We start from the raw sequence: 27,995 nt of genomic DNA, 5'->3' as shown, positions 1-27,995 counted from the left end.
ATTCAGTTCATGGCAAATCAATAAGGTTCGATCATGCCAAGTGCTGGAAATCAGCTATTCTCCTGGGACCCTCGTGAGGATAAGCAGTTCAGAAAAATGAATAAAATTGTTTTTTCACAGACGTTTCCCTACTCCATATCCATGTTTTAGTGTCCGTCCACTATGATCCATTCCGTTGCTTTCTTGCCACTCAAAGTGAATCCTGCTGCAGGGCGGAGCTTAGCCGAGTGCGGCCGAGTCGATCCGAGCAGAGCCGAGCTGAGCCGAGCATCGCAACTCCCACACAAGGAAAGAGGCAACCACAGCACTTTTTTCTGACTTCCCACTGTGTCGTGGCCTACGCGCAAAACATGTCCGCTGCGATCTATTGACGTTTTGGAAGTAGACTTGGGCTACAACGGCTTCCGTTTGATAAGTCGTCCATCGCTCCCAGGCAGGGGAGAGAGAGAGAGAGAGAAAGAGAGAGCAGCTCAATTGTTCCCTGCGCCAAGAACTGTCAAGACATGGTCGTTACACCACCGTTTCTGTGGTAAGGCAATAAGCTTTTTTTGACTGGCTGACTGTGCGATCACTTGAGAAATGGCAGATTGCAACAGAAGGCAGTTTTTTTTATTTATTTGAGGCATACTGCTGTGTTGTGTCCATCTTCCCAGTCGGAGAGACCCGAGCATCCTTATTCATGCATTTGCATCCGGAGTGGACCACTGAGGACCGAGCAGATATGAACACCACATAACTAGCATCTGGAAACTGTCGTCAGTTTATTAGCTTTGCCTTTTCTATTCGCTGACTTGCTCGGATCCGCATTTGCTTATTTTTAGGAGCCCACAAATTAGGGATGCCAGGGGAAGGAGCAGTAAAGCATCCAGGCATGGCATCAGTTGATGTAAACTATTAATGTCAGCTAAACAGCAAGTTTTAACAATTTTCTTCAACTTCGATTTTCCCCCCTCCAAAGTGTTATGGACTTTAAATGTTATTTATTCTTAATACTCCACCCATATTGGGGAGGTTGGCAGTTCGCCCAAAGAGAAAGTTGTCCAAGTTGATGAGATTGCTCCACAATACCTGCCAGGTTTAATGGCCAAGGTCAGCCAGTGACTTTGCAGGTGTTTAAAATGGCATCAAATCGTGTGAATTAATTCATGATAAGCAGAAGTAAGTGGAGAGTATTTGGCAGTTTTTGCGGTTGCAACACTGGCTTCCTTTGGCCTTGCTGAAAAACCCTAAAGTTGAAGACGTCCTCATCACTTCTCATGCATATCGACCCTGCTTCTATCAGAATTGTATTGTGAAGAATATTCCTGTCATTTGCATATCAATAACTAAATCACAGTTTTGGGTTCTTGAAAAGTGCCCTGTATGAATCCCATTTGAATAATCTTTTTGCACATTCTCTTCTTCCATCTCTCTAAAATGAAAACAATAACCAGTCTGTTTTTGAACAGCACTATGACTCATCTTTAACGATCTCTCTTTTGCCTCAGTTTGTCATATTCACCGCCTAAGAGACTCCATGCAGTTTCCCGACTATAATTTTCCCCCGCAAAGATTAAGTTTCTTATTCACTCTTTTTTTCCTCCCTCAAGTGCCCCAAAATCATTTCAGAGTTAAACAGCTTCTACTCAGATGATGTAATGAATGCAGCCCAGGATCAGCTGGCTCTGTCCAGTCACTGTTGTTAGGAAAAAAGATGAGCGGCACTTGAATGAGATGTAACACCCCATCGCTGCCCTTCCTGTCTTGTCTACTCTTTTGATCCGTGTACATTATTGGCCAGTTAAGTTGAAAATTCATTCGTCGTCACAGATCAAGACCGCGATGGTCCAACAGGGAAGGTGATGGGCTGAGATACTTTTTTTTGCCCTTCCAGTTGTCATGGATATGATGAAATATGAAGAAAACAGGGGCGGGTCTAGAAAAGTATTTCTAGGTGGGGGATAGGGATTTTTTGAAGGATGGCAAATATTTCATGATGTATATTGCATTATGGATTCTTTGGAAAAGGATACAATATTCTGCAATGATTCCATTGAAAGGCCTTTAATTGATTTACTACATAATTATGTTAGGTAATTATGTTTCAGTTAAAACATCAACGATCAGATGCACAGGCTGAAATTACTATGAGTTTTCGATGTCAATTAATCAGTTTGCGGCACCTTTGTGTTATAAAAAAAAAACTTTAGATGGGGGAATGGCAGTATTATTACTGAGATTATTATAATAGAATTTCAGTCTTCAGTTGTTATTTTTTTCCCAAATTTATTGGGCTGAGAGGATTTTGGAGGTATTTCAATTGCTCATTCTATGCTTTAATAAAGGACAGTATTGGCAACCATTATGTTGTGAGATTGTAGTTCAATTGAGGTTGTCGGTATTATGCTTATACTTAAAGGTTTATGTTCATCTTCTATGACTGTTCTGACAGAAATAACATTTCCATGCACAGCGGAAGGTGCAACATTCACTTTGTTGAATGTTTTTTTGTTTTCGAAAACATGGCCACGCAGACAACTAAAAAAAAAGAGGAAACAAGGCAGAGGGGGTCGGCTCTCTTCCAACTCACATGACCCATTTCCGTTCTGTATTATCACCAGCTCCAAATGTTAATATTAGATGTATCGTAGTTCTACTCCGAACAGTGAAAATTAACATTATCCATATGTCACACAAACGTGGGTAACATGGCTAATTTTGAAGGACATGAACTCTAAAATATTGATGCAGTTGCATTACGAGTTTTGTAAATTTGATAGTTAACCCTTTGTGGAGCCGTGAGTGTGTATTAGTGGTTGAAGATTATGTCCTTGCTATAGTGTTATTTTTTTTGTCTTGAATGTGAAATTTTATATCCGGTCTAGGGTCTATTTTTGACATTAATTCAAAGGATAAATTGAAAATTAAATGAAAATGAACCCGTGCACTATCTGATGGAATATAGGTACATTAGTATAAGTTCCTAGTCACCCGTGTTTAGTTACTGTAGTGCAGCTACTGCATTTGGTGACGGTAGCTTTGTCCCTGTTCTCACAGAGCACCATAATCACGGAGACTGGATTTAGGAGATTAACCTCATGACTAATCAAGTGTTGAGCCGAGTCCCTCACATGGCACCTATCTTCATACGGGAAAGCCATCTCGCCTAGTCAAAGCAAACAATATGAAAGTGTCCACTTTCTGCCTTATTTTTTTACCCCCCATTAATTGAGATTACCTGGTTTTCTGCACCTGCTTGCCTTAAAACCACAAAGCTTTACACCTAACCTTTTTCCTCACTGATTATTGATTATTCTCTGCCAACACTCCCAGTTAAAATAGGACATGTATCACCACCTTGGGCAGTCAATAGCTGTAATAGAAGTAATCTTGCCTGTAAAAAGAGCTTTCTGGCATCTAATCTAGGAACATGTGCACTATTAATTCATATGTTTTGTCCTCTATTTAATCTAAAGTTGAGCAGTTGATTATCACGTTAAAGCACTCAATTCCACTTCCTTGTGTGGTTCTTTTAAATAGGCTTAGCAGTATACTATAGTACAGCAAAATGTGACAAGACTTGCAATCTTGCCGTGCCCTAGCTGAGATCTTAGTTGGCTTTAGACAGTTAAGGAGATGGGGACATTGTTAAAGGACTTGAATAATACATTATTGTGTGTGAGTGTAGTGCATAGTTGAGTGCGTAATGCTGAGGTGTACAGAGTTGTTTAGTGGACTGGAGTTTCCCCATAGTGTTAAAACCACTGGGTCTTTCTATACAGTACTAGTGTGATAACTTACTGTCAGCAAATGAAGGATGTGCCATTTTAATTTCATAAAGCTGGATGTGATTAGAGTTTATTATGCTGATGTTATCCAACCATACAGCCCAAAGCTTTAATCGAAGTCATTAATTTTACTCTCACAAAAGGGAAAATCCAATTGAAGTATGTATATTCAGGGAGACAAATTAAGATCATCCGAAAGTGGATGCTTAACTGTCTTAAAACAGATTAGTAGCAACTGGAGACTATTGAAACGTCTTGATTCATTTTGATTCAATTTGCTTTTTGATTGTGTATTGTGTGTCCATGTATCTTGAATAAGTGTATTTGTAAAATGATTTTCCTTTTGATGACTTGCAACTATAATATAACTAAAATAGAATTTGGCATCAAATCGTAATATACTAGTGACAGTTCTGATCTATCCTTTTTTTTGTATCCGCCTTAAAATAAATACAGATTTAGAATAGTTTTAGCTGATCTGATTAACTACTAGAATGACATGAATTGATCATGTGATTGCGCATTTGCTGGTCATACTGATCTGTCTCACAATAATCCGAGATTTATTGTCAGGCGCATTGGCCAGAAAACATCCATCCAATCGGTTTGTTCGTAACAGTGTTGAGGAGGTTCAACATAAATTGTGTTGGCAGGATTGTTAATGTGTTTACTTGGTTTGAGACATTTTTCTTTTTATACCTCTAAGCAGTAAAGAACAACATACAGCTCACAGCAAAAATACTAATTTAGACTACAATTGGGCAATCTGGCAGGGATTATCTGATTCCTTGAAATGGGCATCATTCACAATAATTATATGAATACACAAAAATATGAAACAAATTCAATATTCTTTTGTTCTTGAGTTATCTTGAATACAAACAAGCAGAACAGTGAGCTAACAAATGGACCGCAGAAATGTGTGAAATTTCAATAACACCTGTATCTCAGGGCCAAAACAAGAACTGACCAGGACAGAACACCAACATGGTACCAATAGCCCAAAAATACAAGCACTGCATATTTTTTAACGCTATAAATTGTCTCCCTCTTATGTTTCAGATGACGATCAATCATCAGGTAACCAGCTAATCTGCAAAGCCTACAACCTTTTACCATGTCTCACTCCCAGCACTCACACCGAGGCGCCCATGGCCGGGCCATGAGTTCAGAAGATAGGAGCTCTGTGATGCTCAACAAGACCTCCACACCAGTGCACAAGAGTGCTTCATCTTCATCATCGTCGCAGCGTGACAGCCGGCAGGTACAATATTTTCCAAGCTCAAAAAGCACGGAAACGGTTACAAGTGACCCCAAAAAATACCAAGTTCCAATTCAATGGGTAATACAAAACATTCCAATGGCCACTATAGAGTTTTTTTTCCCTTTTAAGCTTCCGGGATCCTTCGGACAGACATAAGGTCATCATCATTTTGAAGCTTAAGCTTTGCAATTTCTTTAAGCCTATCATTCCCTTGCCCAAAACTTGCCAATTGACATGGGGTCAGTGGTAAAAAAAAAAAATGCTAAGGAACAAAAGCTCAGGATGCACGGTATAATTTTCACTCCATTTTAGGTGTCTTGAAAATTAATCTGTTCTTTGAGAAAGGCTTGCTATGACTATGCATCATTGAAAAATCAAACTTTTGTAGCAGGCATTTATGCAAAGCCAATTTTGCGTGTTATTCTTTTGAGATAAAAATCAAAGGTCAAATCTGATCAAATTTTGGAAGCTCCACATGAAGAAAACCATTTTGACTCTCCCGGCTTCCCCTAATGCATTTTACCACTGCCTAAAGAAGAATGAAAATGGAAGCCATGACTCTACTACTTTCCCATTGCTGAATGTTTTATGAGGGAACCGGTGGAGGTTGGTACTCTTGTGGCACACTGTGGTATGCTGTCTGGAAGCTTTTGTTCTTGTTGGAGTGCTCTAATGGGAAAAGGAGTTGGTTTCATAAGAGTTGGTGCAGAGAGTTAAACATCCTCCTCCCCTCTTCAGTGTTTCTTAATGGCTCATGATAACAATATATTCCAGGTTAAAATGGTGAAGTAGTCCATCAAGCAACACCCACATTTCCTATTTATTGCTTAAAATAACATTAAAGAGGAGCAGAAATCCTCAACCTTTACAAAATAGTATAGAAGGGTTCCTGCAGTCGATCCATGTACAATAAGGAAGTTTATGTACTACATTTCTTCCACATATTTGTCACTAAATCAATTGAAATGTTAAATTAAAAAAATGACATTAAATTCCCAATGCTAAGGATATTATGGCTTTTGAACATAACCATTCTGAAAGTTGCAAGGACAACTAAGCCGTTTTTGTATCTTCTTGGAAAGGGTTATGCTAATTTGGCTCGGGTCCGAAAATTGATAGCTTAACATTTTCCTTGATGGCTTCCATTTTCAAATCAATACTTGACACAGTCCCTGTTTGCTGACAGCTACTGTTCACTTTGCAGACACTGCAAAGAGCAATCAAGTATTACTACCCAAGTGAGCACTAGCTGGCTCATATGTTAACACTTTTTGGGGGTGTTGCATGTTATCTTCTCAACTATCAAAAAGACATGTCATGCATAACATGGACATAAATGTCAGCATATCTTTAGCAGAGACTTTGTATTACTACTGTATTGTGTGCCTCTTTGACATGCACAAAGGATGCATTGTTCGCTGAAAAGAAGAGGATCTGGGGGGGGTTTCTCTGTAATGTTCTTGTGCGTTGAATAGTTTGGAACGATTGAAATGTCTTTAGCAAGTCTTATTGGCACGTCCTCAGACTCAGGGACGTGTACTCCTCAGCTGGCATTGTAGAAGCAGATGTGCGCAAGTAAAAGCCATCAGAAGTGGGGCGCTGCACTGATATTTATAGTGCTGATTTAGCTTAACATGTCCAGAAGGAGTGCTTGTCCTTGCCTAGTGAAAGTCTTTTTGTAATAGGTTGATTCATTGCAGGGATGAACACGTTTATGATACTCTCTGAGGGTTGTGAATGAAAAGAATGGATTAGACAATTCTGTTTCCACAACACCAACCAAATATTGTTTCTCACATAGATATCATATCATTAAGTGGAACAAAAACAAGAAACTAAGCTATTTAGATGTAAGAAAGCCAAACTTGGTCACTGATTCTGGTTTAAATTATTCTGCAGTGGGATCAATAAAAGTGAACAGAGTGCAGGAAATCAAAGTGGCTTTGTACATTTTTTGCTTTCGGGTCAAAGAATAGGAGGAAAGCATAGAAAAGCTCAGTAAATAAGCTAGTTTACTAGCTCAAAATCTGTAATGTGACCGCAAAGCCATCGAGCCAAGCTCTTTAGTATGCCCACTCATGCTTCCTATGAATGACCTTTTATCGCCAACCCCCATCTCTGGGCTTTCCCTAAAGGGCTCACCTTTGCACAACAGCCTTCTAACCAATCATCAGACTTTAGGTATAATGCGACACAAAATGTAAACAGACAAAGAAAAAAAAAACTACCAAGTAGCATTTTCCATTTCATTGTTGCCCAGACAAGAAAAAACAAGCCAATTGCTTTGTTCAGTGCATAAGCTGCCAGGTTTGGATGCAGATCTTGCTGTATCTTTTGTGACCCCAATAGTCTGGTGAGTGACTGTAATTCACAAGGGTCATCCCCAGAGTCCCACGTTGGGACTCCCTACTTGTGGTAAATTCTTAAAGGCCCTTCCAGCTGGGCAGTGGGGTCATAATACCCTTCCTTGCCTGACCTTGCCTTATCTTTGGCCTAGAGATGTCACTTTGATTTACAGGCCCACTAAAGGCAAGAAGAGCATAGTCGGGAGAAAGATAATGGAGGGGAAATACTCGGAGCACATGAGGGATGAGATAAAAGGCAGTACAAACATTATGTAAGAGAGACGACTGAAGGGTTTCCTCCATTTCACGTTGCGCAGGAGGTGCCCCCCCCCCCCCCCCCCCCCAATTTGTTCATGTGGTCTGTCTCTTTTTCGTCTGGAAGAACAAGCAGATGATTTCTGACAATACATTGTTTTGTTCCACTTCAGGAGACAGACAGCTGGGAAATCATCGAGGGGCTGAGAATCGGTCAAAGCAATGTTCAGAGGCCAGATAAACATGAAGGGTTTATGCTGAAGAAGCGAAAATGGCCGCTGAAAGGCTGGCACAAGGTAAGCCCAATTGGCAGCTTTTGTCCCAACAACAAAAGCAAAAACACTTCCAATCAACAACTTATAGAAGTCTCAGATTGGAATCATTGCTGCTCCAGAAAAGAGAGATTTTCGGTCTACATTTAGCTGTTACATTTTGTTTCACACAAGTCCAAATAAGTCCCTAGCCATCACAAAATGCACCACTTCAAAAACAACACATTTGGATTCAAGTTATTGCAGGCACAAACACAATTCCTCACTTGGGATTAACAGTCATATTTCTTCCCTATTGTTTTCATCAACTAACACGTAGTTATTATTTCCCTTTGCAGCGATTTTTCGTTTTGGACAATGGTATCCTGAAATATTCCAAGTCCCCCATTGATGTAAGTAACCCTGACTCAAACCCTCAGGCACAAGCAGGCCAGCATGGCAACAATGATTCGCTTGTAATATTTTCAAGACTTTGTGTGTGTTATGCCAAAATGGAAGCATCTTGATAAATTATATTGCTAAATCATTCATGAAGAGTATGAATCTCAACTTGAATCAACGTGTCCCAGATCCAGAAAGGCAAACTGCATGGCAGCATTGACGTGGGCCTCTCTGTGATGTCCATCAAAAAGAAAGCTCGTCGTATTGACCTGGACACTGAGGAGCATATCTATCATCTCAAGGTAGCGCAATGTCAATATTGTCATTTCAGTATTGACTAAGGAGATAACCAAGGTCAAATAAACCATAATTGTTCATGTTACTTGGTAGGTCAAACCACAGGAAATCTTTGACGTATGGGTGTCCAGGTTGCGATATCACCGTCTTTACCGACAGAACGAGATCGTACGATCTCCTCGGGACCCCTCCATGCGGACATTCCCTCCATCAGTGGTTGCAGAGTCGCCACAAGCCGCTTCAAATATTGGACATGACGCCAAGGTATGTCTCTTGAGACATAAACTGAAGCAAATGGTTCGCAGTGAGTCTTAAATGTGGAGTGAATAGTAACCGTCTTTGGGTGGCTAGAAAACACCCCATTACCTCCTACTTACTATCTTCTATAATCCCTAAATCAAAATTTCAGATAATGAACATTTGTGCATCTGCTCAGTTAATTTGTCAAGACAAAACCTGTCAGCAGAATTAATGTTTTCCTGCCAGCTCCAATTCATTATAAAAATTAGAGGTCTATTGCTAGTGGAAATGTGAATATTTTGAATTCTGGAGTTGCTTTTTTCAAAACTGTCCCTGTATCCTTTTAAAGCAAGCTAAACCGTGTGGGTTGCCATGGCAAACACCAGTCCCTACAAGCAGCAGCCTGCCTGTCTCCTACAGCAACGGTCAAAGCAAGGTGGCTGCCTGGCTGCAGGAATCCGAAGAGATGGACAAATGCGCAGAAGGTGCGTTCCTTTGACTCCATTCATGCAGCGAGATTCCAAATTTCTTATAACTATCCTCAAAAGTGCGTCCAAAAATGATCTCCAATGATACCATTTCAAAGTAATCAGAATCTGAACATGAATAATTTCAGATCTTGCCAGATGCCAGTCCAACCTGACCGAGTTGAGTGGTCTATTGCAGAGTTTGGAGATTCTACAAAGGACTCAGTCGGCACCCAACTTTGCAGATATACAGGTGGAAAGCATAAACGTATAGTTACAATACCTACATGCACTGAATAATGGAGCTCAGACTTAATTGCTAGTTCATAAAACAAAAGTGTGACAGTTTGAGAAAGTGTAAGTAGTGCTTTGTATTCTCACAAGGACAAAAGTGTGCTTATGCTTCCCCTGCCACCCATCGCATTTTCCATAGAATTTCATTTGCTTCTCATTTGTTGGAATGTTGTCTGATTTTTATCAGTCAATTTATACACCCACTTTTGCTTTGGTGTGATTGTTCTGTCTTATTAACCCCTCTATTGCATACTGTGATTCACATTTGCCACATAGACTGCTTGTGTAGAATTGTCAAAGAAAGAAAAACGCTTGAACAGAAGATGGAGGACAAAAAGTGTTGGCAAAGATGCCAAATTCCAGCTTCAGGTACCACTTCTGTTATTTTGCTCTACGTCACATACACAAAGAGGTCAAGAGTCTCGGCTATATGTAATGATAATTATACTGTATTTTGCCTTCCTTGTATTATTGGTCTTCCCTGCTTGTTTTTCATTTGTGTATATTTTTGCCCATATTTTATCTCATTTGTTTCATTCATTGCGTGCTTCATAAAAAAAAAAACATCCTTTTCATACACATGCTTTTCAAGGGTCTCAAGGATGAATGACTTCCATAGAATGACTACGTACGCTAGCTCTCGACATGATTACACTTCTCGGTTGATTAACACGCATCATCATCTCTCTTTAGGTCCCGCTGTCATCCAGCATGTCGCCTATTCGCCTCCACTCATCCAACCCTAACCTCTGCGCCGAGATGGGGGACTTTCAAGCTCCTGTCTCTCGGCTGGTGGACAGCGTAGAGTGTACCAGTGACTACATTAAACTGCAAGAGGAATTCTGCACCATTGCCCAAAAAGGTCAGCATCCAAACATGCAAAATATGGGCTTTCAATGATTTTGCCATAACTTTGATAGAGCCTATTGAAGTCAGTCACAGGGCTTATCTAAATAACAAAATAGCATGGTTGAAATCAATGGAACGTAAGGTGATGAGTGCATGGGTCAAACTTTTATCATCTATGTATGTGGGTACTTACTTTTATGTAGAGGGGCAGTGAACAGTGAGGCGTTTCACATGTGTGATGCCGTGCAGCTGCAGTGGACCGCAAGCAAAAGCTCGGAGGCATTGCTCCATTATATAATAGTGCAGCCATCAACGGCGTCCCTCTGTTATCCCTCCGCACCCTCGTAAAGTTATTTTACATCATGACACATCAACGCCTACGAAACTTGCATTTTGTAGAACTCCAACCAACAGTGTGTTAGCTAACATTATACTACCCCTCATGCTTACACTTATGTAATGTGTTTTAAGAACGGTACACTAGATTCAAAGCAGCTGACGTCAAAGAATTGTGCCGCGTGAACGATCACCATTTTTTTTGTGTCCTTCTGTTTATGCGCAGTCCACACACTGCTCAAGTCGGCCTTCAACACAGTAGCCATAGAGAAAGAAAAGATCAAGCAAATCCTGTCTGACCAGGATCAGACCCACCAATCATCCCAGATCAATTCCCTCAGGAAGTCTCTGTCACAGGTAATAAGCTTGACCTCATCTCAATGCGCAAAGGTGTCTGTCTGCTTAGTATGACACTGATTAGCCAAGAAAGTGCTGACAAAATACCTCCAATTTAAACATGTATACTACCACTACAGTTTTAACCACTGTTCATTATGTTTATTCACAAAGTGATGTGTGAGAAGGTTGACGTTCAATCATCTTTTCTCACGATAATTGGTAACGAAAAGACTTCATTAAATTGCTTCTTCTTAGACCTTCCTTCTCTGCCCCAGTGACTTACTGTAATTGGACTATTCCTCACTCGTTTCATCACAATGGCTAAATTGGTTTTGCATTCTTCCTAGTTAAAAGCTTAGCTTATATGACAACACTGTTCAAGAGCTGGAGGTCACATTTCTTGGCAAACAGCCCTGAGGGAAAATGATAGACAACCGTCACTATACAGTTACATTTTAACACTTCAGTGGACCCAAATCAATATCACTTTAGCTTTCATTGTGTTTTCATGTTGGCCGTTTCACTCGGGTAGCTCGGAAATTGGCAGACTATGGCTGCTTTTTGACATAATACACAACATTACGGGATGATGTGACCTGCAGTATACCCTGGTCGTGGCTCTCAGATATAAGGAAACGCATCGGTACTTTACTGGGTTGGTCGCCTCCAGACAAGAGGGATATGTCGCAGTACCCAGGAACCTTCACATGCAGCATATGATTCAGTACTTGATAAATTAAAGTTAAGTTACTTGCACTGATCTAGCTTTGATATCAACAGAAGTTCTACTTCAAGGGCACTAAAACAATCTGATACTGAGTTTCCATTACCCTGGGTAAATTGCAAACCTGAAATTTTGCAATGAAGAACTAGTGTTGAAATGACTGAATTAAAAAAAAATGAAATATGAATACCACAACAACCTAATTCATTTTCCCCCCAAGGCCGTGTCTCAAAACGCAGAACTTCGAACCAGACTGAACCGCATCCACTCAGAGTCTGTCCTGTCAGAACAGGTTGTCAGTGTGAATATCATCTCCACTACTGACGAGGTAGGCAACTGTTTTCATTATGACAACGCTAATTTAGAGCTCCTCTATTGATGGAACAACAGGGTGACAAGGTAGTAGTTGCATGATCGCTTTTCTGCCTTATTGATCAACGGCCATACAGACAGATGTATTTTTCATCAGTCTCCATTCTGTTTTAAGTGGTCATTATTCAGTGCAGATGCTGACATAAATATTACAGTAAAATTAGTCATTAGAAAGGGATGGAAGCTCGCCATCAAATTAATTCACGTTTGCATGTGTTTTCTGGGCAGGTTGCTGAGCAGATGGGGATCCCGCTGACTCAGCAAGCGTCTAATGAGAGCCGACTGTCCATGTCGGAGTCCGTCTCTGAGTTCTTTGATGCCCAGGAAGTGCTCCTGTCAGCCAGCTCGTCAGAGAATGAGGTATTTTGAGACTCGAAGGCGAACCGCTTTGCAACTAATGAGAGCAGCTCAAGAGGTTAAAATAGTGGATTTAACAGAAACTCCATCATAGAGGAGCTGCTTGCTAATTGGAGGGGAGACATACATACCTCCTTGGCTGTTTTAGTTCCATTACATTTTCGTAAAATTAAGCTTTTAGCTGTTTAAAAAAAATTACCATAGCGCCGCCAATTAATCCATTAGTCTACAACTATGTTAATAATGGTTTACAGACACTGTGATCCTCAGAATCATCCACTCATATCAGACTCTCAAGTCTTTGGCTACCATTGTTGGCTACAGACCTTAGAACTAATCAGTCAACTAATCCAAAAAAAAAATGGCGCGTTTCTTCCACTCATAGCCAAACCTGGCTGCATTTTGCATCAGACTCTATCCTGAGTCTTTCCTAAAAACCTGTGTCCTTTCAGGGTTCAGATGATGAGTCATACGTCAGTGACGTGAGCGATAATATCTCGGAGGACAACGCCAGCGTGACCGATAACGTCTCCAGACAAAGTAGGTCTACCTGGCTGGGCGCCGTCGCCAACTTCTATTCCAGTTTTGAGTCAGAAATTGAACAAAATAATGTGACGGAGGACTCTGAGAAAGCGAAACACTGACTCACGCTTGGAGATCTCATTTATCGTCGTGGTGGGACTTTGCTTGGCTGCTCTGTGCCAAGATCTTTTCTTGGGATTTATGTGTGGGAGGGGTGGGATCTCCCTCTTTCATCTCTGTCAAATCCCACACTACCTTAGACGCAGCATCAGCGGTAGCTCCTTAGTAGTCATGTCTTTGGAATAACTATATCTGACGTGTACATTCATTGTATGGTGAGATGTAATATTTTACATGTGGGGGAATTTTAATATGTATGAATTTCATTGAGATGTTCAATTATTAACATTATTTTGATGACAGAAATGTTGCCATTGACAATCTTGAGAATTTAAGGTTAATTATTGACTCAAATCAAAATAACAATACTATGATTAAACAGCATCCCAAAGGCATCCCTAAAGCAAAAAGCCTCATGAGATGTTTTCACTTCTCAGTGGCCAACGGAGACTTTGCCGGGTGCGCCTTCCGCAACGGGCGGCGGAACTGCCTACCGGCACCGTGTCCCGACACTGGCAACATCAACCTGTGGAACATCTTGCGTAACAACATCGGCAAGGACCTGTCCAAAGTCTCCATGCCCGTTGAGCTCAATGAGCCTCTCAATACGCTGCAGCGCATGTGCGAAGAGCTAGAGTACAGCGAGCTGCTGGACAAGGCTTCCGAAACGGAGGACCCATTTGAACGCATGGTAAAACTCTTTTAAGCCTGCCGGTGATGACGAGAGACCACTGCCTTCTGCTTGCTGTCAATAGTGGCATTGTTTTGCTTCTGACAGGTTCTAGTGGCTGCCTTTGCTGTCTCAGGATACTCGTCCACCTACTACAGAGCCGGAAGTAAGCCATTTAACCCCCTCCTTGGAGAGACATACGAATGTATACGAGAAGACAAGGGTTTCTGTTTTTTCTCTGAACAGGTACAGTCACTTGCAAAGCTTCACATTCACAAATGGACATTTCCCATTTTGTATAGTTCAGGTTGACAATGTCAATTTTGATTTCTTTTCTCAAGGTCAGCCACCACCCTCCCATCTCCGCCTGCCACTGTGAATCCAAGAACTTTAGCTTCTGGCAAGGTAGTTCTGCACTACACTAAATGGGACATTTTCACTGATAATATAGATTAGCCCTGGCTAGTCTCGGGACATTACTAGTCCTCGATCCAGAGTATGATGCATTTGGATTCTCATACACTAATGCTTCACTATTTTTCTTCCCATAGATGTCAGATGGAAAAACAAATTCTGGGGAAAATCCATGGAGATATTACCAGTGGGGACAGTGAGCCTTGTGCTTCCAAGGTAACATTCATATTGGGTCAAAGAAAAACCATAACACAGCAGTCCGACATGGTCTATTTTTCTATGTGGTTTGGATTCAAGTCTTCACAGCTCCATAGACTGCATTGCAAACATCCGATATGCACAGTTGTGGGAGTAATAAGCCTCTAGTGGTGCAACTATTTTTACCTCTGAATATAATTAATGCATGAATTTTAAAATGTAGAGCTATTGAATTGAATACACAACCTCATCTGAAACATCTTTCTACAGATTCATTAAACACTTCCATATTACATTATATTATACTATTTAGAATATATTTAAATGACTTTAAAAACTCAATTTTAGGTGTTTTGCAGTCTATATGTGATTGTGAGCCTTGATTAGGTTGTAATGTCTGTACATTGTTTTTTTGTAAACAAGGTGCCATTGAAAAGATCTCAATTGACCTAACTTAAGGCTGAATGGATGAAAATATCCATTTTTCATTGTTTTTAATGATCAGGTTTGCAGATCACTACGAATGGAACAAAGTCACCACATGCGTGCACAACATCCTTAGCGGCCGGCGTTGGATCGAACACTATGGCGAGATCACCATCAGAAACACGAAAAGCAGCGCTTGTCTCTGCAAACTCACTTTTGTCAAGGTAATTACAAGTTTCAAGCTGGCTCACCTGGACTACATACACTGAATAGTGATTATACTTCTTTTAGGGCAACTACTGGAGTTCGAATGTGAACGAGATTCAAGGATTTGTAATGGACCAAGAAGGGAAAGTTATCCACAGGCTTTTCGGGAAATGGCACGAAGGACTATACTGCGGCGTCCCACCTTCTGCCAAATGTATCTGGAGACCGGGTAAGCATCGTCAAACTTTTTGGAGAGGCTGTCAATTTCTCATGGATTTTGCAGCAGTTCTCTTTCCCGACTCCTACTGAACATTTGATGGTGTTGCATTTCCTCCAGGCTCCATGCCGACAAACTACGAGCTATACTACGGCTTCACTAGGTTTGCCACTGAACTCAACGAGCTCTGTCCCGAGTTGAAGGACGTCCTGCCGCGAACGGACGCACGCTTCAGACCCGATCAAAGGTCACGGGCGCACCGACGAGCAAACTCTGCAAAGCGGTGGGAAATGTTAGTCAATAAATGTGTGCTCTACCACACAATAGACACCTCGAAGAGGGAAACGTGGAGCTGGCTGCCTCCGAGAAACAGCGAATCGAAGACTTGCAGAGGACCAGGAGGAAGTGGAATGAAGAGAATAATGTCAAACAGGAGCCGTGTTTCTTCAAGTAAGACATGAACTATGCACACTCATTCAAAGTGCCATAGCTTCCATGTTCATTTCCATTTTTTATGTTAATTTACGATTGACAATTTAGCCCTTTTAAGAGTAGTTTCATTAAAAAATACACAAAACATCCAACAAAGTTGAAACTAAACGACAACAAAAACTGAGCTTTTTTTCTCCATCCTTTTTTCATTAAAGGTCTGCAAAATACATCTATTGCCTTGAATGACCGCCAATGCATATTTCATTATTTTTGATACTCCACTTGACTTTTCTTGTTGCAGGAAGGTGGTTGACACTAATCACAGGGAACGATGGGTCTCTAACAACACATACTGGGAGCTGCGGAAAAACCCTGGATTTATCAACATGGAACAGACAGTGAACCTGTGGCACATTGGTGAAAAGAAACACTAAAATAACGCATTTGGACGTGAGGGATCCTGCAATGGGCCACGCCGCAATTGGAGGGAGCACCTTACTCCGTCGTGCTTACGAGTCCCACCTAGACCTTTCTTCAGCTATTTAAACGACTCCCCAGTCGGCCTTAAACACGGACGCCCATACATAGCTACGACCACGTGCATGCTTAGAGAGCTTTCAATGGCACCTGGCCATATTTAATACATCGTTAAGGTTGTAGAGAAATAGGTATTTTTATAAAATATCTCATCAGATTTTATTTATTTTTTGCCTTTTAATACAGTTTGTGATGAGTAATAACTCGTCAAACTGCATGGCTCTTTGTCACAGAGCACACACTTATTTGACAACATGTTAGTTACAACAATGTTTCTTCACTCTCTGCTTGTAACTTCCAATCCCTGCCCCCAATCAAATTTTAACTATGTCTGTTGTAAAAAACACTGGGTTTTCAGTTAGGAACTCGATCGGGGCCATATCAGCGACATCTTTCAACGTCTGCTTGAAGTCGAGGCCCTTTGACTGATTTCAATATGATTTACTGTGCACATTTAACCCTGTCACATACAATTCAAGCCATAAAGAGTCATTTTAACAATTGTTGGTGGTTAAACATTGGATCTATGATTGATCAACATTTTCCATTGCAATCAAGTGAGACGATTGTGCTGAAATTATCACCATATCGATTCAGATTGAACAAATAGCTTTATTTCCCATGCCTAAAGCTATTCATTGGATTTTTGTCTCGATGATAGTTTATCAACATGCTTCAAGGACTCTTGGCAATGGTTTAAGCACCTACAGAAAGAAAAAAACATGGATACATCTGGACCCCTCTAACCCAAAAGCTTTGGTGTGAGACTCAAACTCCCCAATAGTAATTACAAAAGACCTTCCATCCATATAGTGTACAGTCAGTCAGTCATGTCCAGGCAGCTACTTAATCTACCATAAGAAGGCAGAGACCCCTGCTGCACATTCAAGGAAAATACAACATCCTGATATAAGAGCAGATGTTATTATTTTAAAGCTGAATCCATAACTAGCAATTTAAATATTTACACATACAACTGCTCTTTTAACGCCGATGCTAGTAGAGAAAACAGTCCGTTATTCTGTCTCTATTTCCCCCCAACTATTCCAGTTTAGTTTCACTTGCTGTGCCTTAACACATTTAAGAATGACACAAACACACACTTGCTGGTAATAGGAAGTTTAATGATATTGAAGCTAAAAAATGAGTTCTTGCCAAACATGTCGGACAGTAGATTGACATCCACACACAGTAAATGCTCATCTGCCATACAACTCTGGAGGAAGTGTAAATATACTACAGTACATCTAGAAAATGAGCCCCATCTTTCCATTTACTGTAGCGACATGACGCTCTTTAGGGGGAAAAAAATGGAAAGGAAAGTAAAACCAGCCCTCCGTCTATAGTTCCGCCTGCATGTGTCGCCTGCCAATGATTGTTGCAGAAGCCTTATCAAAAGGTTCTGTTCTTGTCATGGGCCAGATCGCGTCCGCTCGGTTTCCTAATGGTACTGTCTATAAAAAGTGCAATTGAAACAAAGTACATATCTTTCCATCGACACTGTACACTGCTGCTACCTAGTGCTTGTACGAATAAAACCGGACCTTTGGCGTGTGGATCATTTCACCTAACTTTTTCCATTATCTTTTGACATATAACACCTTCTCGTTACTTGCTTCCTTGTCAAGTGTGTGCTGAAAAAAGCGCTTTATTCCATTGAAGAGTTTTATTTTCCGTTGTGGTACACAGATGCGTGGAATATACACCAGTAGTTTTTTTTAAGACAGAAATAAATGAATGAAAGAATTTCCTTGATACACGAATGTCCTAATATCCTAGGGGGTTCCGGTTTATTTGTTTTAAAATGTACCATCTGGTCCAGTTGGTGGGTTTTACTTGGACGACGAGGCCACGATTTTGACGTACTGGAGGGCGTTGTGTGCAGCAGCGTGATGTGCGTTAGTGCAGGAGATGCCCGTGCCGTGGCACACGGTGACGGGGTAGGTGGACAGCTCCACAAGGCACTGGTATTGCCCGTTAGCAGTCAACTCATCTGCGGAACACAGTCATTCTTCCTCAGAGATGCTTTCGCTGATGAGTTGCCATGGAAACAAACAGCTTTCTACATGAATGATTTGCCAAGACAACAGACAGTATTGTTTTTTTGCCAGCCATTTTCATTTTTGCCTTAGTCTCACTCAGTCTTTTGGACAGAAACACGGCGTTAGTGTTGGTCATTTGAAAATATGTTAGTCTTTGTCTAGTTTTAGTTGATGAATGAATACACAATAAGGTTTAGTCTAGTTTTAGTCATCTTATACTCAAAATGTTATTGCCTGTGAAAATTAAAAGATTTGTATATTTCTAAATATATTGATTCAATATTGGCAGGTGAATATGGCAAAATATGCCCAAATTTTCTTCTCATACAACATAGCAGCACTTTAACACTGTGCTTCATTAAAAGCAAAACTGAGGAAAATACATTATAAAAATAAAATGGCCATTTTTTTCTGAAAGAAATGCTATGTCAATGACATCTTGGTGATTAGCCATTTAGCTTGAAAAGTGACAATATGACATTCACAGTTGGCAAACACTTACCGATATCCGAGTAAGCGACGTCAAATTTCTGCTCTGCCGACAGCTCGGCCAGCATCTGAATGTAATCCATGTTGGGAATACTGAGTGGGTTCCTCCTCAGGAGAGAGATCTTCTCAGCTGACGAGTTCTTGAGGTTTTCAAATCGGACCCACGGTTTGGGCGTCTGACAAGACAAAAACGAGTCAAGATCACTCATTAACGCCTCAAGTCGAACGAGTAACAATTGACCCACCCATGTGATTTCAGTGGAGCCTGACAGACTTTGAAGTTTTGCCACCATCTTGTCGGCGGCTGCTTTCTTTGCAGCTTTTTTGGAAATTCCGGAAGCTGTTGATAAAAAAAAAAAAGGCTGATAGAGCCGAGTGGTCCCCTGACATGATGACGCGTGTCTTACCTGTCTCTGACAGGGATTCCACTGTGCAGGTGAAGGTGAATTCTGGCTCGTGTGGTGGACCAGTCTCCGTCAGCATTGTGTAGTCAGGGAGACGCCAGCCTCTCTGCAAGCACAACTCCTAGAAGAGGCGAGGACACAGATCGTTGTCAATGGTAGACTATGAGAGTATGAAATTTCAAAAAATAAAAAGAAATAAATGCAGTGTGTGTGTGTGTTATGGGAGGCAATGACTATGGTTTTTTTATTTCTTTTAATTGTATCCATTTTGTTTTAATTGACATTTGATTAATTTATATCATGTATTCTTTTACAAATAAAGATATTTTTTTCAAATTCAACCATGATAATTACAATACAAAACTATATAGATACACCATTAATTATAAAAGAGACATTGCATGCACATATGTGCAAGGTCTTTTTTTCCCTTCTTTTTTATTTCCAAAAACAGTTATAGTCACACACTATAAAGGGTTCATTAAGATTTTCCACACTCTAATAACCTTTTTTTTAAAAAGACTTCCTTACCTGCAGCGTACCCACAGAGTTTGATGTGCCATTTGATTCTGGTACAACACTGTTGCTCTCAGACTTGATGGGAATGCTCCTGTAGGAATAACACCGATATTTAACCAACTGCGAACACATTTTCACCATAAGAACAAGGGGCAAAATCCACAAAAGCGTCTCTCTCTGCAAAAAAATTATTGAATGACTAACAAATGGGCTTACATGTCAGTGATGTCCACCTGAAGATTGCGCAGGGCAACTTCAGCGGCTACGTGTTTGGCTGCCTTTTTACTGGAACCTTCACCTGGAACATGGCAATGGATCATGTGTCATCATATAGAACAGTATGTATTTTACATAAGCAGCACACACAAGGTTTACCTTTGCAGCAGACTTCTCCAACAGTCACGCTGAACACAAAGTTAGGCTGGTGAACCTCCCCTTCGGATTTCTCAAGCACGTAGGTGGGGATTTTGCCGTGTTTCACGCCATACTCGTGCAGAATCTGGATTGGGGTATTAGGGGCGGCGCCGCCGCTGGGGACCTTGTCTTTATTCTGGCTGTGTGGAATCACAAGGAGACTTGAAAGATCCATGCAAAAGTGAAAATGCATAAATTGAAAACAAATAAGAGTTAGGAATGGAAGATCAATTGATTAAATGTGGTGGATATACAGTCTGTATAGTTTGGGAGATGGCTGTTTATCACAGGGTTAAGAAATCTACAAGACTAAAGAAACATAACATAAAACTACACCTCTAAGAATCGATATATCGTTACATGCCTACTTTAGATGTGAATTTAAAAAACTATCAAGTGGTATCCAACTCATAATTATAAAACAAAGTGAAGCATCTTCTTTTTTTTTGGGGGGGGGGGGGGGGGGTTGTAATTATGACACTACCATTTTACAGAAACAACAACCTTTCAAAGTTGAAAGATACCCAGAACAAAAATAGCCTTGATTACCAACAATTTGCAAGTGCAATTGTAAATTTAAACGATCTCATTGATCGTCATTCTGATGTCAAGCATTTGTCTGACACATGGACGTCGTATACTTCGTTATACCAAAATTAAAGTTAGTATATATTAAAGGGGCTGACCTGGAGTCGGTGGATGTGATCACAGCCTGGTACATTTCCTGAGACATTTTTTGGGCTTTTGTCACTCTCTACGATCGTGGATCTGTTGTTTCTTCAATCACTATTAATAAAAAGTCTTTATGAAGGCATGTTCATCTTGGCATATCAGGAGAAATACAACTGGAAAGAAACCCGGCGTGATTTGCTAAAGAGAATTAATTGTGGTTTACGCCATAAATATCACAAGTATATAGACCTAGATGGGAAAAGTACGCTGAGTCAAACAGGGCACCTGTTATTGCTTGTTGGCCATTTTGTGTCAGTGCGATAGTCGCTAAACATGAATCAATTTAGTGTTTAGGTAGAAATAGCTGTGAGTGGCAAACTGTTTTTTTTCATAAATAAACAACTCACGACTATTCTTCGTCATCTTCTAAACATAGACGGGTTGGGAGGACAAACCACCTCTTAACAGCGCGGTAAGCAACTCACCATCTTTTCCACTTTCAATGTGACGGGACAATATGGGCGTGGTTACGCCTATTGTCGACGTAGAGGATTTAATTGAGTGCATGCGCAGTAACTCTTTCTTTGGAACGCTTTTTCCACGCCAACAGGTAAGGCGTCACGCGATCGGGAGATTTTTCAGCAATTAATTGAGCCCAAAACGCCAACAAATTTCTTAGTTTAATGCCAGGTTTAACACACCGTCGACAATTTAAGTATGGGCTTCTTTTCTCGACCAGCTTTGTGCCACATGTTACTAGTCAGCATTAGTGTCAGCGTTACGATTTGACTTAAAAAGCATGTTCTCCATTTTCTCTCCATTATTGAGTCGTGTAGCAAGACTTTAAATTTAATCAAACAATGCAAGACATCAAGCGACAGTTTCCTGGGTAAGTGTTAACTCTAGAATGACATCCAGGGGCACGACTTAGTTCCTGTTATTTTGCATGTAATCGCTTTCATTCTGAGTGCTAAACACCCGTTCCCAATTTGTAATTGTTCTGTTTTTACAAAAAAAAATCAAAGTATACAAAATTTAAGCCAATTTTCTCCTGGCTCACTGGTGTCAAAGTAGCGGCCCGTGGGCCAAATCTGGCCCACCGTGTCATTTTGTGCGGCCTGAGAAAGTAAATCAGGGGTGTCAAACTCCCTTTGGTCTGCGGGCCGAATACAGCTTAATTTGAGATCAAGCGGGGCGGACCAGTTAACTCATTGCAAAATTACATAGAACTAACAATAAGCCCACTATTTTCCTTTGTATTAGTCACTAATACTAATTAGTGCAGAGAATATACATTATCAAAATGTTTATTAGCAGAATTTTCCTTTTACATTATGAACAAGAGAATAACATAAGAACATAAATCATGTGCAATTTTAACAACACTTTTACACAATTAAACATATATTTAAGTGTTGTACATAAAACTGATCACAGAAATGGTAACAATGTTCCAAAAATGTTTAGTACCAGCCTTGTGGAACTTAAAAACAGTTTTTCAACATCTGGAAAGCAATTTGAACAAATGAATAACTTTCACAGCAATTGTTGTCTGCATATACTAAAACACTGCCACCTAGTGGCTAATACAAGAACTACAAATTTTGTAAAATTCATATTTTTTTATACAATGCAGCTTTCTTCCCCAGGCCGTACTAAACCACCTGACAGGCCGGATCTGGCCCGCGGGCCGTATGTTTGACACCTAAGTAAATCATGAGTGCTGACTTTCTGTTAGGATCAAGTTTAAATGAAGATTATACATGTTTATTATATTACGTCATCCCCTTTTTTAAATCAATAATTGTATTTTTTTAATCAATTTTTACTTTGTGTTTTTAAGTTTAAGTAAAGCATATTTTAAAATCTAAAAATACATTTATTTATAAATAGTTTTCCACGCTAATATTGAACATTTTCCCCAAAATATTTTGTTTCCTTTTGAAATGAAAAACAAATTATTACTAGATATTTTCCCTCATGAAGAAAATAAAAGCTCAAACATTTGTTTAAATCTATAAAAAAACCGAATATTTAGGGATTTTGATGCTGTTTTTTAATCCAATTTAAATAGAAAAAAAATCTAAATATTTTAAAAATAGTACAGCTCACGTGAAATCAATTTGACCTTGTTGCGGCCCGCGAACCAACCCGAGTTTGACACCCTCGGTCTATATTTAATCGCCTTGTCTGGAAAAGGGGAAATAGCACTCGCCAACTTATTGTCATTATTTTTCTTGATGGTTTATTAAAGATTTTAAGATTTCTCTATGCTGTAATTGGTTGGCAACCCCCAAATGCCTTGGTTAAATCAAGTTAAAACTACTTCCCATTAAAAAGAAAAATAACTAAGCCTATCTGTTGAATCTCTAGTCTGTATATATGCTAACTTGTGCTTTTTTTGTGTGCAATTTTTACTCCGTTTAGCACCAAGATGCAGCTTTCTGTGTGCCTAGATCACTCTTGAGGTTACAGAAGGGGAGACTGACTGGGACTGATCAAGGTAAAACGACAAAAAAGTTGAATCTCCAGTCTCTATATATTCTAACGTTTGCTATTTTTCTTGCAGGTTGCCCACTTGAAGATGTCTCTCTTGCATCATATGGTGTGTGTGTGTATTTGTGAAAATCCAAATTCAATAAAAGCCTAAATCCTGATGACATTTCACTGGCCATTCATTTCCACAGACCGCTTTTTGAATAGATCTTCAAGGTAAGAAGGTTGTCATTTAATGTTGGAGCAAGAATTCCAAGTGTTTTTTCTTCTAAATTTTATTTTCAGTGTTTTTTCTTCTAAATTTTATTTTCCAAGTGTTTTTTCTTCTAAATTTTATTTTCCAAGTGTTTTTTCTTCTAAATGTTATTTTCCAAGTGTTTTTTCTTCTAAATTTTATTTTCCAAGTGTTTTTTCTTCTAAATTTTATTTTCCAAGTGTTTTTTCTTCTAAATTTTATTTTCCAAGTGTTTTTTCTTCTAAATTTTATTTTCCAAGTGTTTTTTCTTCTAAATTTTATTTTCCAAGTGTTTATCCCCCCAATTTTTTCAAGAAGTTTATTTTAAATTTTATTCCCCAAGTATTTATCCCCCTGCTTTTTTTGAAATTTTATTTTCTAAATATTTATCCCCCCTGCTTTTTCCAAATTATTTTCTAAATATTTATCCCCCCTGCTTTTTCCAAATTATTTTCTAAATGTTTGTCCCCCGCTTTTATTTACTAATTATTTATCCCCCCTGCTATTCCCAATTTTTTTTACTAAGTGTTTATCCCCCCTACTTTTCCCAAATTTTTTTACTAAGTGTTTATCCCCCTGCTTTTTCCAAATTTTTTTTACTAAGTGTTTATCCGCCCTGCTTTTTCCAATTTTTTTTACTAAGTGTCTATCCGCCCTGCTTTTTCCAATTTTTTTTACTAAGTGTCTATCCCCCCTGCTTTTTCCAATTTTTTTTACTAAGTGTTTATCCCCCCTGCTTTTTCCAAAAAAATTTTACTAAGTGTTTATCCCCCTGCTTTTTCCAAATTTTTTTTACTAAGTGTTTATCCCCCTGCTTTTTCCAAATTTTTTTTACTAAGTGTTTATCCCCCTGCTTTTTCCAAATTTTTTTTACTAAGTGTTTATCCCCCCTGCTTTTCCCATTTTTTTTTACTAAGTGTTTAACCCCCCTTTTTCTAAATTTTATTTTCTAAGCATTTATCCCCATTTATTTTATTTTCTAAGTGTTTTTTTTTTCAAATTTGACATTTCAATGTAATATCAAAGTTAAAATGTTTACTTGTAAATAAAATGTTTAAACTTTGATTGTGACTTGCATCTTTTGTTAAAGACATGCATACATTTAAAAGCTTTTATTTTGGAAAACATGAGTAAAATGAAGTAATTCCTCTAGTCACCAGCAGGAAATCTGGAAAAACAGGAAGTCAGCTTTTATTTTGAAAAAGTTTGTAGATTGGTTCCCGTTGGTGGTCCAGCATCGTAAAAAATCGAATCTTCTCCACCCCCTGGTGGAGAAGATTCGAAAACTGAAAAGGGGGGGTTAGTACACAGTTAGTTCAAAAAACAATGAGAGGGGCTCACCTTTTATTTTGAAAAGATGAAGTAGTTCCTCTTGTCACCAGCAGGAAATCCAGAAAATAAAAGCTCCAGCTTTTATTTTGAAAAAGTTTGTAGATTGGTTCCCGTTGGTGGCCCAGCATCGTAAAAAATCGAATCTTCTCCACCCCCTGGTGGAATTCTGGAAAACAGAAAAAAGGGGTCAGTACACAGAGTTAAATAAAAAACCAATGAGAAGGGCTTACCTTTTATTTTGAAAAATTAAGGTGTCTGAGCCTATCTGTTCATAGACAGAAATCAGGTCCCCTTGTGGAATTCTGGAAAACAAAAAAAAGAGTTAAGGCACAAAGTTAGTTAAGAAAACAAGTACTTACCTTTTATTTTGAAAAACGTCATAGAGTGGGGTGGAGTTAAGTAAAAAAAAACATTTGCAAGGTCTTACCTTTTATTTTGAAAAAAACTCATAGATATGCTCAGGCAGAACAAATCTACAAGTATATTTTCAAAATAAAAGGTAAGACCTTGGAAATGTTTTTTTTACTTAACTCTGTATTGACCCCCTTTTTTGTTTTTCAGAATTTCTGGAAAACAAAAAAAGGGTCAGTACTCAGATTGGGGTGCCAGAGCCTATTTGTATAAAGGCAGGGGAGCAGCTCCCCCTTGGGTGGATTCTGGAAAACAAAAAAAAAAAAGGGGGTCAATACACAAAGTTAAATGAAAAAAAAACTGATTGGTTCTGCCCTGTGCCTGAGCCAATTTGTACATAGGCAGGAAAACAAAAAAGGAGTGAAGGCACAATAGATTAAAGTACAGACTAGCGCCAAACATCAAAAGGCAATATTAGACAGTCTGCGGTCAAGACTGAAAATATATCGGGATCTTGATCATGTGGTGGGAAATTTGAAAACACTGGACAGGGGCGTACAAGGTTAAAATAAAGCCTACTTCTGCCTCAAGTTATCAGTCAATTATTTCAAATCCATTCATTCTTAAAAAAATAAATATACATAGAGATTGTTTTTCTCGTTAAATTTAAATGAGTCAAAAATGACACCTGCACTATTGTTAAATAAATCTGTTTCGTCAAAACTAACATGAAAAAGGTCCAAGTCCTTTAAAAAAAAGTTAGGCTGAAATTTTATTTGTTTTTTTGTAAGTTCAGAATAATGTGGAAACTCACAAGCGGAAGCTACACCTTCACTTGCCACTACATTATCTTTTTATTTTATTTTAAAAAGTTAAGGGGTTGAAATTTTATAATTTATTTTATGTTCAGTTCCACTACATGGCAGATTTGTTTTTTTGAAAGTTTAGAATAATGAGAAAAGCCACTACATTATCTTTTTATTTTATTTTAAAAAGTTAAGGGGTTGAAATTTTATAATTTATTTTATGTTCAGTTACACTACATGGCATATTTGTTTTTTATTAAGTTCAGAATAATGTGAAAAGCCACATAGAAACTCACAAGCGGAAGAGACTCCTTCACTTGCCACTACATTATCTTTTTATTTTATTTTAAAAAGTTAAGGGGTTGAAATTTTATAATTTATTTTATGTTCAGTTACACTACATGGCATATTTGTTTTTTATTAAGTTCAGAATAATGTGAAAAGCCACATAGAGACTCCTTCACTTGCCACTACATTATCTTTTTATTTTATTTTAAAAAGTTAAGGGGTTGAAATTTTATAATTTATTTTATGTTCAGTTCCACTACATGGCAGATTTGTTTTTTTGAAAGTTCAGAATAATGAGAAAAGCCACTACATTATCTTTTTATTTTATTTTAAAAAGTTAAGGGGTTGAAATTTTATAATTTATTTTATGTTCAGTTACACTACATGGCATATTTGTTTTTTATTAAGTTCAGAATAATGTGAAAAGCCACATAGAGACTCCTTCACTTGCCACTACATTATCTTTTTATTTTATTTTAAAAAGTTAAGGGGTTGAAATTTTATAATTTATTTTATGTTCAGTTCCACTACATGGCAGATTTGTTTTTTGAAAGTTCAGAATAATGAGAGAAGCCACTACATTATCTTTTTATTTTATTTACTTCAATAGGGATGAGCCTACTTTACGATTTATCACAGCCATATCTGGTCTACATTAACCGCGATAATCGAGGGATTACTGTTACTCCCTTACACATCCACCAATGACATTTGTGTGGGAGAATTATCCACAGTTTTGTTATTTTAAAAAATTTGAATGTATCATGATGAAAATCGAGCCAATTGCGCAAAGCCCTGAACACTGAACGCTGGCGTTTAAAGATTACACGGATAGAGAAGATCGGAACTATTTAAAAATGACTCACTTTGTTATGGCGTCGACAAGCTGCTCCTTTCTGGTCGTTTTGGCCACATTCTTGTTGTTTCCCAGCACTCGGTGCTCGTTGAGGGACTGAAACACACAAAGGAATTATTTCATTTTAAACAGCGAGCGATCGGTAACGCAATGTAGCCAATTTGTTTGCAAACATTTTGCTGTCTGCACACACATGGGGCTACATCGCGTCAACGAATCACTCTTAAGACGAGAACTGGGGCTTCGAAATCCCCAAACGACAATGTACCAAATGTGCAGCATCGTCCCGTGAGAAGTTTGGCAGGATTTCGTCGGCAAATCGTCACTTTTGAGCTGCTCTGCAGTGCAGCGCAGTGCACGCACGCCCGTCTTCCTTCCGGGATCATCAGGGATTGGGGCGTTTGACATCGGCTATTTGAACTCTGGCCTCGACCACGCCTATTAAAAAAGGACACATAAAAACGCATGCGCATGTCATCCTTTATCGATATTGCCGTACGCACCGCTAAAAAATACATACATTTGGGGATAATGTTTGCTGGTATACCGTGACAATAGTAACGATCGATGACAGTAGCGTCGTTGGCTCCGAGACTATCTGGATTTTTAGCCAAAACGGTCTTGTTGAGATCGGTTTTCATAAATATTGGCGATTATTTTTTAAATTTTCCCCGTACAAAAGTCGGTGTACGGCGTACATGATTTGAAATGATAAAAAAAAACGTATAAAATACGTGTAAAACGTACAAGTTGACAGGTATGCATTGATAACGCGCCTGAAATTACTGC

The 27,995-nt window shown here is 39.1% G+C and overlaps 2 protein-coding genes and 2 long non-coding RNA genes across 15 annotated transcripts; 2 read left to right on the top strand and 2 right to left on the bottom strand.

The window, feature by feature from the left end:
- The first annotated feature begins 216 nt into the window (after nt 1-216).
- On the top strand, nt 217-16,805 carry osbpl6 (oxysterol binding protein-like 6). 3 transcript variants are annotated; one of them, XM_077727686.1, is made up of 23 exons: nt 217-529; nt 4,830-5,031; nt 7,805-7,927; nt 8,242-8,295; nt 8,473-8,586; nt 8,675-8,845; nt 9,171-9,306; nt 9,438-9,541; nt 9,859-9,951; nt 10,276-10,444; nt 10,994-11,124; nt 12,051-12,158; nt 12,431-12,562; nt 13,012-13,099; nt 13,639-13,892; nt 13,980-14,117; nt 14,213-14,276; nt 14,423-14,501; nt 14,989-15,133; nt 15,201-15,345; nt 15,454-15,580; nt 15,661-15,783; nt 16,067-16,805. In XM_077727686.1, exons 2-23 carry the CDS (start codon nt 4,885-4,887, stop codon nt 16,197-16,199), a joined length of 2,778 nt encoding a protein of 925 aa, XP_077583812.1. In that variant the 5' UTR covers nt 217-529; nt 4,830-4,884; the 3' UTR covers nt 16,200-16,805. The 3 variants fall into 3 exon arrangements, with proteins under 3 accessions (XP_077583812.1, XP_077583813.1, XP_077583814.1); XM_077727687.1 differs by lacking the exon at nt 9,859-9,951; XM_077727688.1 differs by lacking the exons at nt 217-529; nt 4,830-5,031 and adding an exon at nt 5,521-5,637.
- A 699-nt stretch (nt 16,806-17,504) lies between these two features.
- prkra (protein kinase, interferon-inducible double stranded RNA dependent activator) lies at nt 17,505-21,349 on the bottom strand. Of its 5 annotated transcripts, none has more exons than XM_077727691.1 (8): nt 21,328-21,349; nt 20,857-20,956; nt 20,132-20,310; nt 19,973-20,054; nt 19,769-19,847; nt 19,241-19,358; nt 18,847-19,173; nt 17,505-18,295 (listed from the first exon to the last, which is right to left on the bottom strand). In XM_077727691.1, the coding sequence occupies exons 2-8, from the start codon at nt 20,901-20,903 to the stop codon at nt 18,135-18,137; spliced, it is 993 nt and encodes a 330-aa protein (XP_077583817.1). In that variant the 5' UTR covers nt 20,904-20,956; nt 21,328-21,349; the 3' UTR covers nt 17,505-18,134. The 5 variants fall into 5 exon arrangements, with proteins under 5 accessions (XP_077583817.1, XP_077583816.1, XP_077583818.1 ...); XM_077727690.1 differs by having other exon boundaries at nt 21,250-21,328; XM_077727692.1 differs by lacking the exon at nt 21,328-21,349 and having other exon boundaries at nt 18,847-19,009; nt 19,079-19,173; nt 20,857-21,108.
- Nucleotides 21,350-21,401: 52 nt separating this feature from the next.
- Nucleotides 21,402-23,499, top strand: LOC144204013 (uncharacterized). 2 transcript variants are annotated; one of them, XR_013327809.1, is made up of 3 exons: nt 21,402-21,452; nt 23,270-23,345; nt 23,412-23,499. It is a non-coding gene; the product is annotated as an uncharacterized LOC144204013 (long non-coding RNA). The 2 variants fall into 2 exon arrangements; XR_013327810.1 differs by lacking the exon at nt 21,402-21,452 and adding an exon at nt 21,459-21,731.
- A 1,171-nt stretch (nt 23,500-24,670) lies between these two features.
- LOC144204713 (uncharacterized) lies at nt 24,671-27,991 on the bottom strand. Of its 5 annotated transcripts, none has more exons than XR_013327956.1 (6): nt 27,727-27,991; nt 27,475-27,644; nt 27,217-27,302; nt 25,265-25,561; nt 25,136-25,207; nt 24,671-25,071 (listed from the first exon to the last, which is right to left on the bottom strand). It is a non-coding gene; the product is annotated as an uncharacterized LOC144204713 (long non-coding RNA). The 5 variants fall into 5 exon arrangements; XR_013327957.1 differs by having other exon boundaries at nt 24,671-24,741; nt 24,915-25,071; nt 25,136-25,561; nt 27,727-27,987; XR_013327955.1 differs by having other exon boundaries at nt 24,671-24,838; nt 24,915-25,071; nt 25,136-25,561; nt 27,727-27,986.
- Nucleotides 27,992-27,995: the final 4 nt, after the last annotated feature.

This window comes from Stigmatopora nigra, chromosome 11 (assembly GCF_051989575.1).
Source record: "Stigmatopora nigra isolate UIUO_SnigA chromosome 11, RoL_Snig_1.1, whole genome shotgun sequence".
Taxonomy (NCBI): domain Eukaryota; kingdom Metazoa; phylum Chordata; class Actinopteri; order Syngnathiformes; family Syngnathidae; genus Stigmatopora; species Stigmatopora nigra.
The sequence above is the reverse complement of the archived record's forward strand: the minus strand, read 5'-3'. Positions and strand labels throughout refer to the sequence as shown.

Excerpts from the sequence above, each read along its gene's own strand:
- osbpl6 (XM_077727686.1), top strand. The coding sequence starts at position 4,885 with ATGTCTCACTCCCAGCACTCACACCGAGGCGCCCATGGCCGGGCCATG. Across the intron at positions 8,587-8,674 it reads AGCATATCTATCATCTCAAG|GTCAAACCACAGGAAATCTT; the intron begins GTAGCGCAATGT and ends GTTACTTGGTAG. Across the intron at positions 12,563-13,011 it reads CCAGCTCGTCAGAGAATGAG|GGTTCAGATGATGAGTCATA; the intron begins GTATTTTGAGAC and ends GTGTCCTTTCAG.
- prkra (XM_077727691.1), bottom strand. The coding sequence starts at position 20,903 with ATGTCTCAGGAAATGTACCAGGCTGTGATCACATCCACCGACTCCAG. Across the intron at positions 19,848-19,972 it reads CAGGTGGACATCACTGACAT|GAGCATTCCCATCAAGTCTG; the intron begins GTAAGCCCATTT and ends TTATTCCTACAG. Across the intron at positions 18,296-18,846 it reads CGTCGCTTACTCGGATATCG|ATGAGTTGACTGCTAACGGG; the intron begins GTAAGTGTTTGC and ends TGTGTTCCGCAG.